This window comes from Haliotis cracherodii, unplaced genomic scaffold, assembly GCF_022045235.1.
Source record: "Haliotis cracherodii isolate W230 unplaced genomic scaffold, xgHalCrac1.p SCAF_15, whole genome shotgun sequence".
NCBI lineage: Eukaryota > Metazoa > Mollusca > Gastropoda > Lepetellida > Haliotidae > Haliotis > Haliotis cracherodii.
This window is the reverse complement of record NW_027266270.1, coordinates 12,527,771-12,543,278: the sequence shown is the minus strand read 5'-3', so window position 1 is coordinate 12,543,278 and position 15,508 is coordinate 12,527,771. Positions and strand designations below refer to the sequence as shown.

The 15,508-nt window shown below is 41.0% G+C and overlaps 1 protein-coding gene across 1 annotated transcript in view; it reads right to left on the bottom strand.

The window, feature by feature from the left end:
- Positions 1–15,508, bottom strand: part of LOC139461818 (differentially expressed in FDCP 8 homolog A-like) — a 34,715-nt gene that overhangs the window by 15,881 nt on the left and 3,326 nt on the right. The window contains exons 2-4 of the mRNA XM_071243298.1: positions 14,522–15,181; positions 12,788–12,909; positions 184–333 (exon numbers count right to left, since the gene is read on the bottom strand). Of these exons, the coding sequence (XP_071099399.1) occupies positions 184–333; positions 12,788–12,909; positions 14,522–15,110 (861 nt within the window). The 5' untranslated portion in view covers positions 15,111–15,181. The remainder of the gene's footprint in view (positions 1–183; positions 334–12,787; positions 12,910–14,521; positions 15,182–15,508) is intronic.

Below are 15,508 nucleotides of genomic sequence, written 5' to 3'. Positions count from 1 at the left end.
GTCTTTGGCGTGTCAAGCGAACACCCTAACCATTTGCCTACCCTTCCGCCCAAATCGAGTTTCAACCCCCAGGTACAAGATCAACACAGTTGCACCCACTGGAGCCCTACTGGAGACACAAGCCACGCCCACACCAACGCCCACATCCCCACCACCTCCTACAAGAAAAACTAAGTATCCTACTTTCAGTTCTTGTTTCTTCATCCTGAGCTGCACCAGTTTCCGGATGAGGTTCTTCTGTTTGTCGGAGTTGTGCGGCGCCAACCTGATGAGTTCCACACAGTTCTCTATAGCCAGGTCCAGCTCCTCACTGCTGCTCAAACCAAAGTGGCCCTGAAACGAAGGACAACAGTACATGATAGAGTAGAGCCGACTTGTCCAGGCAGTTCTCTATAGCCAGGTCCAGCTCCTCACTGTCACAGTGATATTGCGGAATAATGTTTACTGTTCAATAATCATGATGATTTGTTTGTTTGCTGTTCACACCACACTCAGCAATATTCCAGCTATGTGACGCCCCCTATGTACATGCTTTTTGATTCTTTCTTCATAGCATAAGTACCTGCAGTACAGTTGATCACAATGGACAATATCAACAGCTTTTCTACCTTATACAACAATATGCCACAACAGAACGTGATGTCATCACATTACAAACACACAGCCAGTGACATAGGAATTTCAGAAAACACCCCATAACATGTGTTGACTTGAGTTAGGAAGCCTTCATGTTTGATTTGGGAGTGGAGCGGAGATAACAGCCTGAACCTCAAATACACTTCCTGTATCTGTTGAATGTACTTCCTTTTAAATGTGCCACTGGCACTTGTATGGATGATTACGTGTTTGTTTGTTTGTTTGTTTGTTTGTTTGCCGCATTCGGCAATATTTCACCTATATGATGGCGGTCTGTAGATAATTGAGTCTGGCCCAGACAATCCAGTGATCAACATCATGAGCATCGATCCACGCAATTGGGATACAGTGACATGCATCAACCAAGTCAGCGAGCCTGACCACCCAATTCCTATAATCGCCTCTTATAACAAGCATAGTCGCCTTTTACGGCAAGCATGGATTGCTGACGACCTATTCTACCCCGGATCTTCACAGGTCCCAGTTTACATGTGTGAATGTACGTTTATCACTGGCTTCCCTTACAAACATCATAAGGTACTCTGATTAAACCAAATGTGATAACCAAGCGTGCCCTTAAAGAACTAAGATCCTATTATAACCATGCCATGTTCCACTGGCACCGTACAATGTTTAATACAAGGAATTTGAAAACTTGAAACTATCTAACTCGGCAGTGTACAGCACAGTACCCGTCTAGTCACGGAGGTCTCTCACAAATCTCAGTACATTGTGTTGAAATACTACTGTGCATGTCTCAAAGATCACTGTGTTTAAGAATATAAAAAATATCACTATATTTCGGTGTTCATGTAAATCTCAAATATCAAGGTGTTCATGTAAATCTCAAATATTACGGTGTTCATGTAAATCTCAAATATCAAGGTATTCATGTATGCTCAAATATTACGGTGTTCATGTAAATCTCAAATATCAAGGTGTTCATGTAAATCTCAAATATTACGGTGTTCATGTAAATCTCAAATATCAAGGTGTTCATGTAAATCTCAAATATCAAGGTGTTCATGTAAATCTCAAATATTACGGTGTTCATGTAAATCTCAAATATCAAGGTGTTCATGTAAATCTCAAATATCAAGGTGTTCATGTAAGTCTCAAATATTACAGTGTTCATGTAAATCTCAAATATCAAGGTATTCATGTAAGTCTCAAATATTACGGTGTTCATGTAAGTCACAAATATTACGGTGTTCATGTAAATCTCAAATATCATGGTATTCATGTAAGTCACAAATATTACGGTGTTCATGTAAATCTCAAATATCAAGGTGTTCATGTAAATCTCAAATATCATGGTGTTCAAATATCATGGTGTTCATGTATGTTCAAATATCAAGGTGTTTATGTAATTCACAAATATCATGGTATTTATGTACATCTCAAATATCATGGTGCTCATGTAAATATCAAATATCAAGGTGTTCATTATTCTCCCTACCTATATCTGCCCTCAGAGGACTCTGCCTGAATCCTGTAAGTGGACCTAACTAGGCGTAACAGCCATGTGCAGGCGGGCTGCAGTACATGTTGGATAAACTCTGCACCACCTGACTCATCCCCAGATGCATATCAGCTGACTGCTATGATGGCTTATAATTATAGACCAGTGGGAGATCTATCTGTGGAGAAGTGGGCCACTATTGATGTCTGGATGTGACAGGGTATACGAAGTGTGAACACATTAACAACAGTCTACACCTAACGTACATGATTTGCTCCCATGGTATCAAAACAAAACACAAAAAGATGCAGCTGGCATCGAATTCCTATACACATTTATCAACCAATTCAGTCAAAACATCATTACTGAGCACACATTTCACTTCTAAAATTAGATGCAGGAGCAGTGTGGTGGCCTAGTGGTTAAAGCGTTTGCTGGTCACACCACAGACCCGAGTTTGATTCCCCACATGGGTACAATGTTTGAAACCCATTTCTGGTGGTCCGACCAACATGATATTGCTGAATTGTTTAATAGGTATTACTTAGAAGTTGACGGATGACAAAGTAGACACAATTTATGGATAACCATGATAACAACGTCTTTAATACTGTAGAGACGACGTTTCGGTATAGATCCTGATACCATTATCAGGGGGCACGGGTGGCCCAGTCGTCTAAAGTGCCGCAATTCCCTGTGCAGAGTTGCGTCTCTTGGACACGCCAGAAACCTATGATTGTGGGTTCGAATCCCGGTTCGCCCCAATTATATTTCTAGGTTTGTCAGCACCATACCCGTGCTCGTGGGTTTCACCGACATGGTAAATGTCTGAGACCTGCATCACTTCGGGCTTTCCTCCCACATTAAGCTGATACGCCGTGATATAACTGAAATAGTGTTAAGAGTGGCGTTAAACCCAACTCACTCACTCACTCTGAGAGGGGCATGTGTTTCACCTCACCTCGTCACACAATGGTTCCCCATGCTAGGGGTCAACCGATACAAAGTGCACCGGTGCATTGTGAGTCTTCACGAGGCCATACACTGCATCATGTGCTGTATGGTTTAACACCTACCCCATCGCTATAGTAGGTGAGGTGAAATTGGGTTTAATGTCACGTCCAAGATTATTGCACTTATATAGCGACGTGCATGCACGTGTGTGTGTAGGTGTATGGCTGCTTGTACTAATCCGGACTAATGCCGATTTATAGTGCTAGCTCACTGAGATACCATGCCGCAGTTTAACATGAATAGCCCACTCAGACACAGTATACTGACTCCGAGCCGACCAAAAGACGTTGTTATCCATAAATTGTGTCTACTTGATGATATTGCTGGATTATTGCTTATTGGCCTAAAGAAATACTCACTCACTCACCATTAGACCATTTTGCAACAATAATGACGAATTTACAGTACATTTCCAAATTAGTATCTCACCAACTTCAAAACTTATTCCAGACAAAACGTGGATATGTAAATATGTCCTCCTACCTTCTGTCTCCAACAAGTGTGGCTGTGTGAAGACTGTGTGCAGCCCACATGCATATATCTGGATGTTTGGGGAGGCTAATTAGGGGATGCTCTGCAAGGAGCTAATTACCCCGTCAACTGATGCTGATCTCCTTTGTGTGCTGCTAATTAGTGACACTTTGTCGTAACGAGCCAGCCTCCAGTCACATGACACCCAGCCAAGCCATCTTTCTGCTTACTGATCATGGGAAATAACACATGACGCTGTGTGGTAACAGATTGTTAAGAATCATTATTACCAGGCAGACTGTTTTCCTGACTGTCATAATCCATCTCGCCTGTCTCCCTTGCTGACTCAATGACACTATTTGTCATAACTGGTGGGAATCAGGAATATATACAAAGAGGAGAATTTATGGAGCATCACTAAGGGATTTTTTTTCCAAAAGTGGCAAAATAACTACCAAAACTCAAACTGCAAACTGAAACATATGCTCCAAAAGCCACTAAAAAATGTAAAGACATCATGTATCCAAAAATATTGACAGGGTAATTATTAAACTACAAACAGATGACACAAAACTAAACTCATATCTACATAAAATAAAGAGTGAGTGAGTGTGTATTGTTTTCCGCCGCTTTTAGCAATATTCCAGCAATATCACGGCAGGGGACACCAGAAATGAGCTTCACACATTGTACCCATGTCAGGAATCGAACCTGGGTCTTCTGTGTGACAAGCGAATGCTTTAACCACTACGCTACCCGACCGCCCCTCGTAAAATAAAGAAACAAAACAGGTCAACGCCCACACTGCAGCCAACTAGAAACACCAGAACACGTACTACAACACTGCACACACTACAAACAACACATAACAACACTCCAAACCAAACTAGACTGCAACACTCAACTAACTGTAATCAAACTTCTAAATCCCCTCAACGATACACAAACCTTCAAAGCAATAGGCATACTCCTTATTAAAACTGAACTACTAGGCCGCATATAATCATCTACAAAACTTAAACCACCACAAATCAAAACTAATAAAATGCAAATCCAAAAACCACACATCCACATCCTCCCTTAGTCCCCCCACTTTAGACCCCCAAGTTTCCAAATTCCAAATTTCTCAAAATTGAAAATAAGCAACCCTAACACCACCCAAGTTGCCTCGCCTTTCAGACACACCCTCTTTGGCAATCAGTCAGAATTTATGGATGTCAATTTCTTTATTATGAGGAACACAATGTTTCGGAGTATATACTTACTCCTTCAACAGGCAAATAAAGGCTATGAGGCAGAGAACATATATATGTACCTGTAAGAACAACAAAAATAATAAGATAACAAAGGTGGAAACTTATCTAATTATTTTTGTTGTTCTTGTGTTCCTCATAGCAAAGAAGTTGGCATCCATGAATGCTCTTCCTTATGTGTATCACTTCTAAAGCCCATTCAAAGTCCAGAAATATACACTTCTCAAAAGAGTGTGTGAGTGAGTATGGTTTTACGCCGCTTTTAGCACTATTCCAGCAATATCATGGCGGGGGACACCAGAAATGGGCTTCACACATTGTACACATGTCGGGAATCGAACCCGGGTCATTTAACCACTAGGCTACCCGACCGCCCCACTTCTCAAAAGAAGCTATAGAACACCCAATTCTTTCATATTACTACAGTTTTTATTTCATAAAGAGCTACTGATTCTTATATATTACTATAGTTAATTTGTAAAGCACGAAAGATTAACTATAGTGTAAATTGTTTAATTGTCTTAAGATGGCATATACATATAAAAGATTTATATTTTAATGTTCATGTCTTATAAGCACATGAAGGCTGGATGTTGGCATTATTTGTATGTCTCGTATGGTTTAATATGTATATGCCATCTTAAGACAAATAAACAATTTACACTATAGTAATATGAAAGAATTCGGAGTTCTTCCCCTTCTTTTAAGAAATGGATCACACAATTTATGATTCGCATAGCAACAAATTTCTCAATAATGTATTTTTTTATTTTATGGAAAAGCCAGAAATTTCGTTTAAACCTATGACCTTCTCCAAATGCTTTTCCTTCTTATATAACCCATCCCTGAAATAAATAAATTGTACACACGGTAAGCATGGTAGCACAAAATTACATTCTCTGAATAAGTTGCGATATGTTTCAACCTTTATTAATGTTAAACTTTTCAATCTAAACTTAATCTATCAAGTCTCTCTGTCTCTCTCTGTCTTAAGCTCAGACCCAAGCATATACTCATCTCATAAGAAAACAACTTTGGAGATTTAATTTAAACTTAATTAATTAACACAATAATGTCAGCTGTCAGTTGGACCAGACAATGATAGACTAACGAGCTATCCATTAATATCATGGATATGTACACATAAGGAACACAGGTGTCAGGCCCAATTTCAAAGTGACATTTTGTACTGAACTTTAGGGCTGGGACGGGTAACTCGGGTACTCGGTCGGGTGGGTACTGAGTAGGACCCGGGTACCAAAAGGACTATCCGGACCCATGGTCAGTCACATGACATACAATCAACTAGGACTGGGACGGGTAACTCGGGTCGGGTCGGTACTGAGTAGGACCCATTACCCACAGGACTACCCGGACCCATGGTTAGTCACATGACATACAATCAACTAGGACTGGGACGGGTAACTCGGGTACCCGGGTCGGGTGGGTACTGAGTAGGACTCATTACCCACAGGACTACCCGGACCCGTGGTTAGTCACGTGATTATATTGTTTAATGGCAAAATTATCGCGAACTCTATCGTTACACTATAAGTGACAAATGTTCACATTTCTTTCCAACTATGCACACATTCCTTCTGACTTTATATGTTTGCATAAAGATAAAACAATCAACTTCAGTGTATGCTTGACCAGATCATCTTATACCTGTATCTAAATACATTTGGACAGGAGTACCGTCAAACGTTTCCCCATCGGACATTTTGTACCTATCTCTTGAGGCCTAAAGCGGGTACCCTGGTAGGGTTGGGTAATAGGGGGTCGGGTACCCGGGTAGTACATTAGAACTCGTCCCAGCCCTACTGAATTGCACAGACAAAGACTTCTATCAACATGATCAGCTAGCATAAGGCTCCACTGAAGACTGCATACATATTTCAATACTTACATGACACGCCATGATCCATTTATACGCATAACTCATCTTACTGGTGAGAGACAGGTGCTTTATATGAATAAACACTTACCTCGGTCTGTTGACTTATTGATGACATCACTACATACTTGTTTATTCAGAAATCAATTTTGTGAATATCTCAATCTCCAAAAAGCAGAACTTGCATAATACTAAATCGAGGACCAGCACAGTGTATTATATATTATTCATTCAATAAAAAGAAAATACTTTGACAGGATAAATATAGAAGAGGCTGGTGGGATGGTGGGGAGAATAGATTATATAACCTTTGTCTGGCTAGACAGGGAGTAAACTGGCGCAGGTACCTTTTTCTCACAGGATAGGGGGCCGTACTTTGGACAAGATACTGTCCCAGTCTCCTACCAGGATAGGGGGCCGTACTTTGGACAAGATATTGTCCCAGTCTCCCACCAGGATAGGGGGCCGTACTTTGGACAAGATACTGTCCCAGTCTCCTACCAGGATAGGGGGCTGCAGACATGGAATAGAGAGAAACAGGTATATCTCCTATGAAGATAGAGGATAGCAGATGGTGGAGAGACTGAAGCAGGTATATTCTCCTATGAAGATAGAGGGTTGCAGATGGTGGAGAGACTGAAGCAGGTATATTCTCCTATGAAGATAGAGGGTTGCAGATAGTACCAGATAGTACATTTTTCTATCAAGATAAGTGTCAGATAGGTGTTGATTCCTTACCATGCTTACCTATCAGTTGATCAAGGCTAATTCAACCTGTTTACTGCATGTGGGGGCACGGGTGGCCCAGTTGTCTAAGGCGCCACGATTCGCTGTGCAGAAATGCGTCCCTTGGGCACGCCAGAAACCTATGATTGTGGGTTCGAATTCCGGATCGCGCCGATAATGTTTCTAGGTTTGTCAGCACCATACCCGTGCTCGTGGGTTTCACCGAAGTGGTAAACGTCTGAGACCTGCATCACTTCGGGCTTTCCTCCCACATTAAGCTGACACGCCGTGATATAACTGGAATACTGTTAAAAGCGGTGTTAAACCAACTTACTCACTCCCTCTTTACTGCATGTACACATATCTTGAGAACAGAGAGTCTTCAATTCAAGTTTTATAACAGGATTACATAATACACCAACAGCTGAGAAGATAAAACACTCATAAAATCTTGAAAGCTAACAGAAGTTACCAGAAACACCTACTTTCGCTTTAGAAAATCAATACCTGATCGTGGCAATAACAGTCAGGGTGATATCACCAACATCATTCTTCTCCATCATGCAGCTTCTCCAAAATACAGCAAATAGAGTCATCCATGAACTCCTCCAGTTCCTAAGCAACTACATTGGCTCCCAGTCTCCAGCAAACATGTCTTCAAGATTATCAAGATGATATACCCACTTGGCAAAGACTGACTCTGCAACGTCTGATCTCAAGTCTGTGTTGCAGCAGGACAAATCCAGTAAATCTCTAAGATCTCAGAACAAAAGGACCTTCTGGACAAGAACCCCTGTAACACATCTATGGTTTGTAGGGAGCTTCAACTTGAAGCTACTACACTGTGGAACTCGCTCCCAGAAACATTCAAAGCCACACCATCTCAAACTGCTTTCCACAACAGACTACAAACACATGTCTTCAATTTTGCCTAAAATCCGAAACTAACTTGGAAAGAACTGTACTTTTTGTGAACAGCCTTGTTGAAACTTGGCATCATAAATGCCAATACACGGAAACACCATTACTATTCAGTTTATCTACAACCCACCACTTCACGCAAGTCACCACCTATTTAAAGGTAAGTATCCAGAGTTTTACACGATGCACAAATGTGCGTCCAGTATGTACAAATGTAGTGAATGGACGCAGAAAAAAAACATACTGCATTCTGAGGGACTAGGGGTGACCATTGGTCTGGAGTGAGTGAGTGAGTTTGGTTTTACGCTGCTTTTAGCAATATTCCAGCAATATCACGACAGGGGACACCAGAAATTGTACCCATGTTGGGAATCAAACCCGGGTCTTCGGCGTGACAAGCGAACGCTTTAACCACTAGGCTACCTGACCGCCCCCCACCCCCCCAACTTTGGTCTGGAAATCACTATTGCGATAACTATTGATATTGAAAGAAACTATTGCGATAAATATCGATAGTTTTCACTGCATCATTTTAGATGGATTTTAGAGTTGAATAAAAGCTTAGAACTGAAGTTTCCTTTGAATGTGATAACCATAACAACAAATAAAAAGTAAAGTTTGAGATATGACTGATTTGTTTTTTCTTTACCCTAATAATTTAAGAAAAAGAAAATTCCACATTACCATGTGTAAATTACTACCACTCATGATCAAAAGAAAAAAATTTTTGAACAGCATTGCATGTACAATCAAAACTATCGATATTCTTTACTGAAATCGATACTATTGGTCGAAAACTAACTTAACACACGATTTATTGACTTTAATGCTTACCAATAGCAATATATCGATATTTTGATTTATCGCGACATCCCCTACGAGGGACACACAATAACATTCATCGTACCTACAGCGCATCAAGAGTAGTTATGGGTGTCTGTTATTTCATCCATCAATCCTGACCACTATCCACACGATCATCGATTCATTCGAGGCTCTGAAGTAATTATCACAACGTACTGTACACTACACCATTTCATTACCTTACAGGACTCTCATATTGCTGGCAATGACCCTTAGATTGATGAACCCCCACTGTTGTAAGTAAAGATAATACTCTTAGTATCACTTCATCATTGTCTACAATAGCCTGACAATTACAGTGTAAAACCATTACCAGTCTGTTGGAGTGAGTGAGTGAGTGAGTTGGGTTTAACGCCGCTTTTAACAGTATTCCAGTTATATCACGGCGTGTCAGCTTAATGTGGGAGGAAAGCCCCAAGTGATGCAGGTCTCAGACGTTTACCACTTCGGTGAAACCCACGAGCACGGGTATGGTGCTTACAAACCTAGAAACATAATCGGGGCGAACCGGGATTCGAACCCACAATCATAGGTTTCTGGCGTGCGTAAGAGACGCAACTCTGCACAGCGAATCGCGGCGCCTTAGACGACTGGGCCACCCGTGCCCCCCCGTCTGTTGGACACTGCCAGAAGGATGAAACATTGATGTGACTGACAACCATTTCTATCACCTGTACTTTCATACTAGAAAACTAGGGAACATATATATATAAAGTTTTTTCATCACAAGTTGATAAAACATTAAAACTCCAAGGCTTGCCAAGGAGAATAAGCATTTATTGAAGAGTGTTGACATATTTGATATCACACAAAACACTGGTGTGCGGGAAATTATATGTGCAATAATGCACATACGATTTTTATGAACTCGGTTAATTCTGTCCCTGTGGGTAATAAATATTTTCACAATTCACATAACCAAAGTATGAATATTCATAGGAATAGGAATGGAAATGAATGTACAACCACATCAAGTTGAATATTCTGGTTCCACCATCATTTATCAGGTCTCCCACATAGCATCTGTCAACTCTGTACCAACTCTATCTTACTCCCAACAGGACACGGAGAAATCATCGTCGTTGATCAGACCTCCCATCTGTCAACTCCAATATGTCTCTCTGTACCAACTCTATCTTACTCCCAACAGGACACGGAGAAATCATCGTCGTTGATCAGACCTCCCATCTGTCAACTCCAATATGTCTCTCTGTACCAACTCTATCTTACTCCCAACAGGACACGGAGAAATCATTGTTGTTGATCAGACCTTCCATCTGTCAACTCCAATATGTCTCTCTGTACCAAATCGGGGGCACGGGTGGCCCAGTCGTCTAAGGTGCCGCGATTCGCTGTGCAGAGTTGCGTCCCTTTGGCACACCAGAAACCTATGATTGTGGGTCTGAATCCCGGTTCGCCCCGATTATGTTTCTAGGTTTGTCAGCACCATACCCATGCTCGTGGGTTTCACCGAAGTGGTAAACGTCTGAGACCTGCATCACTTCGGGCTTTCCTCCCACATTAAGCTGACACGCCGTGATATAACTGGAATACTGTTAAAAGCGGCGTTAAACCCAACTCACTCACTGTACCAAATCTATCCACTTCATCAACCCAGATGTTGAAGTGAATGCATTGTTGACGAAAACAAGAAATTCCTTAAGTAGCTGCATCCAATACATCCCACCTCAGGAAGTCCTCAGAAATGTGGTACTTCAACTTAAACAAGTACTTCCCAATCAACACCATTAATTGTTAACCAGTCTCAAAGGAAATATTATAAGCTGTCAACAAATTTATCTTAACAAAATTTGTTTCTTACAGTTCTGGAATAAATGTCAGCAGTTTCACTAAGTTAACAAAACTTGTAGCAGACGAAGGAAATGACCTGAGTTACTTCCCTGTACCCAAAGCATTCGGATAAGCATTGGTATATTTCAACTCAAACGACACTTATTCGACATATGCAAGTTACCTACGATGTCCCGATTGATTTCTCCGAGGGGTACATGAGCCAGCAACATGAGCCGGCAACATGAGCCGGCGACATAAGCAGGCTACATGGAAAATATTTGAAAGTATTTCAATGTAAGGTGAGATAAGGTGTGATGTACCATGCGCGAGAGCCTATGTTGCCCTGAGATGTACCGATTGACAACAAATTTATCTTACCAGCAAACTTTGACAGCAAGCAGACAATGAAACTCATCTGGAGTTATCACCTTGTATTAATAGACGAAATGCTTGGTAGTTTGCGGAACTGATACACATTTGACTGGTGTCAGTTTTTGGATAACATAAAGATATCACTGTATTTGTATCATGAAGTTCAGAACATTATCTGATATCTCCAAACTTGAGAAAACAAAAACAAACAGCGTTATCACTATCCCCTCAATGGGGCACATTTAGAATTGTGTTTGTTCATATAGTAGTGAATAAAAACTAAACAAAAAGAGTCCCATAAAGCCTTAAGAAGAGATAGGCACTAGGGTCACATTCATATAACATCCGTCGTTTCTGAAAAAACTTGTCCCACTACAGACACACTGTACACTTCGTTGAAAAGCATGGAGCAAAGGCCCTAACTCTGTAAGAAAATTATTCGCAGCACCAATTTTCGAACTCAAGTATCTCTTTCATTCAGATTATTTTAGTAATTTCTGAGAAATCTTGTCCCCATTTCACGCAGTATGCACCAAGTTGAAATGCATGGGGCAAAGCAAAATGCGGCACCTTAGACGACCTGGCCACTGTGCCCCTGACTCATAATAGGCTCTAATAAAAGGTTTCAAACCTAAACCATGCTAACCTCACAGTCCAAGTAACAATACAATAATCATGATAATGTCATTCTGGATGTAACACTGAAACGGAACAAGTCATTGAAAAAATAATAAGCCATCATCGTGATAATCATGATAATAATCAGTCATGTCATTCTGGATGTAACACTGAAACGGAACAAGTCATTGAAAAAATAATAAGCCATGATCGTGATAATCACAATAATACTCAGTCATATCATTCTGGATGTAACACTGAAACGGAACAAGTCATTGAAAAAATAATAAGCCATGATCGTGATAATCACAATAATTCTCAGTCATGTCAAACAGATTCAGACTTGAACCCTGTTAGTCCCCAAGACAAGCAAATATCTGGAAAGCCATGTTGTTTTCGAATAAATCTAGTTCCATAACAGTCTGAGACTTTGGCCACAAGTCCGAAGCCTGAGTCTTGAAAAGATCTGTGTGTTCTTCTAAGCTCAGTTAATAATAGCAACCACAATAACACTAAAATCAACTGAAAATGATGCTGAGAGACAGATGCAGGCGAGTAGACTAAGACGTTCTTAGCACAGGCCTGATGACATAAAACACAAGCCTGTTTGAGCAGTCGATTAAATGGATACCATGTTAACGCATGTTAACTCATACCTTATCAAGTACCTAAGGTTTCTACTCCAAGGTTTCAATTGAACTGAAAACTTCTGGCTGATATGAATGTTATGTAAAATTATCACAAACAGACTGTAGTTACCTCAGGTTGAGAGAAGTGGTCCTCTGCAAGGCCAAGATCAGCGTATGTGACGTCGTCGGTGTCTGACGTCCCCGACATCACCCCTCCTCCGATGTCCGTCCATGTGTCACTAGCTCCTGACCCTGACACAAACACAAGAGACACGATCACACACAACAAGAGGACGCTGTGACGTCGTCGGTGTCGGACACAATCACACACAACAAGAGTACGCTGTGACGTCATCAGTGTCGGACACAATCACACACAACAAGAGTACGCTGTGACGTCGTCGGTGTCGGACACAATTACACACAACAAGAGTACGATGTGACGTCGTCGGTGTCGGACGTCTCCGACATCACCCCTCCTCCGATGTCCGTCCATGTGTCACTAGCTCCTGACCCTGCCACAAACACAAGAGACACAATCACACACAACAAGAGTACGCTGTGACATCGTCGGTGTCGGACACAATCACACACAACAAGAGTACGCTGTGACGTCGTCGGTGTCGGACGTCCCTGACATCACCCCTCCTCCGATGTCCGTCCATGTGTCACTAGCTCCTGACCCTGCCACAAACACAAGAGACACAATCACACACAACAAGAGTACGCTGTGACGTCGTCGGTGTCGGACGTCCCTGACATCACCCCTCCTCCGATGTCCGTCCATGTGTCACTAGCTCCTGACCCTGCCACAAACACAAGAGACACAATCACACACAACAAGAGTACGCTGTGACGTCGTCGGTGTCGGACGTCTCCGACATCACCCCTCCTCCGATGTCCGTCCATGTGTCACTAGCTCCTGACCCTGCCACAAACACATGAGACACAACAAGAGTCATGCTGCTAAACAGACTGAAGAAGAACTGGCATGAACACCTCTATTGGGGACAGTGCAACAGGAGAATCTAGGGTTGGGACAAGTCCAAATTTACTACCCCGGTACCCGACCCCCTATTGCTCTCAGAGCTCCAGATAACTTTTTGAGCAATTGAATTTTTACCTGAAGGTTTCTATTTTAATTGGGTCATCATCAGTTTTCACTCATGTATTCATCACTCTATTGAGTTTTTCCCCAAATGAGCAAACCATGTAAACATTTTGAGATTTCAAAAAAACAAAAAACAATAATGTTTTAGATGTATGTGTATAAGGGTTCTAAATATAGGCTTGACTCGGAGAGTAAATAAGCTCGTAATTGTGTGTTCGGAAATTAGCTCCATTGTACGCATGCTGAAAAAGCTTCATCGGTTATTTACGCATGCTGCTTTTATACAATTAGAGTTTTTCATTTAATGCATGCGTTTCTGTACACAAGTTCATTGAAAGTAATTGGGTTTTGAATATTTGGTGGTGGGCTGGGGGGGGGGGGGGGGGGGGGGGTATTTTACGCAAATACTCAGCTTATCTGTAGCTCTGACTCTACCCTCCCAGGTACCAGCTGTAGGTCTCAAAAGTTGGGTACAAAATGTCCGATCAGGCATTGTTTTACTAGAGCCCTGGCAAAACATTTTCAGAAACATGCATACCTGGAAGTTGTTGGACAAAATGGAGGATTTTGCATTACTCCAGATTTTCTGATTGGTCAGTCAAGTTGTTTGATTGACAGTTTACATTTTGTGACATGTCTACAGCATCAATATTATTCAGATTGTCTTCAAATATACAATGCCATATTCCAAAGCAATGAAACCGACACCATTTCTGGAACTCATGCAACTGTCTTTGTCCAAATAATACATACCTGACTTGTTGCTATCCGATGATTGTGTTCCTTGTCGATGAAAATAATTTGGTGCAGAATCCGAGAAATGATCATAATCCATATGAATGTCTTTATTGAAGGGATTAAACCTCTCACGGGGAAATGAGCCGTCTTTTTGAGGAGAGCTATTGGAACTAGATTCTGATGTTCTATCCTGATTTTCACGAACATGTCTTTTTGGCGTTTCACCTTCAGATGACCTTGAACCAAACCTTGACCCCAATCGTCCTTGAACGCTTACAAAATCAGGTAAACTTTCGCTGAAAGCTTCGCTACGTTTCCGATAAACTCTGGAGCTTGGAATGTCCATGGTTTGTAAATTATCATCATGATCATCTTTCTTGTGTTCTGAGGTCAAGGTCACATTTCGTATTGGGCTATCAGCATCAATATGGTTTATTTGTTCCTCTTCTTCAGACTCTGATTCGAATCCAGAAAATTTGGTTATTCTACCTCCACTTATTTTAACAGTGGCTGTGGAAGATTCAGATGCATGAATAATTTCCCTCTTTTCACTGACCTTTGATTCAGACGCCATTGTGACACTGGTAGGTGGCAATCGATTCATGATTTAATTAATGTTTTTTATAGCAAATTTTTCACCTCCATGGCTCTGAACAAATGGGCAATGAATATATCCTGTCAAAAAAGAAAGGATGCATATTAATTATTGATTTTGATCAGTTATAAATTCACATGTATATTTATCATGTTGCAAAAACAAAATCAAGACTCTCAGGTAATACAATCAGATCGACTGTCTTGCAAAAGATATATCAAAGTGGAGAGCATCATAATTTGGTATGTTTTGCGTGTTGACAATTTTGTAATAGCAACACAGATTTACAGTTTATACCTTCATAAACAAAAACAATTGAATTCATTGAATGAAACCAGTGCATCATATTTGTAACAAATCAGATATTAATGAATTCATCTTCGCCCCACCCCTTTCCAAATTTTTTC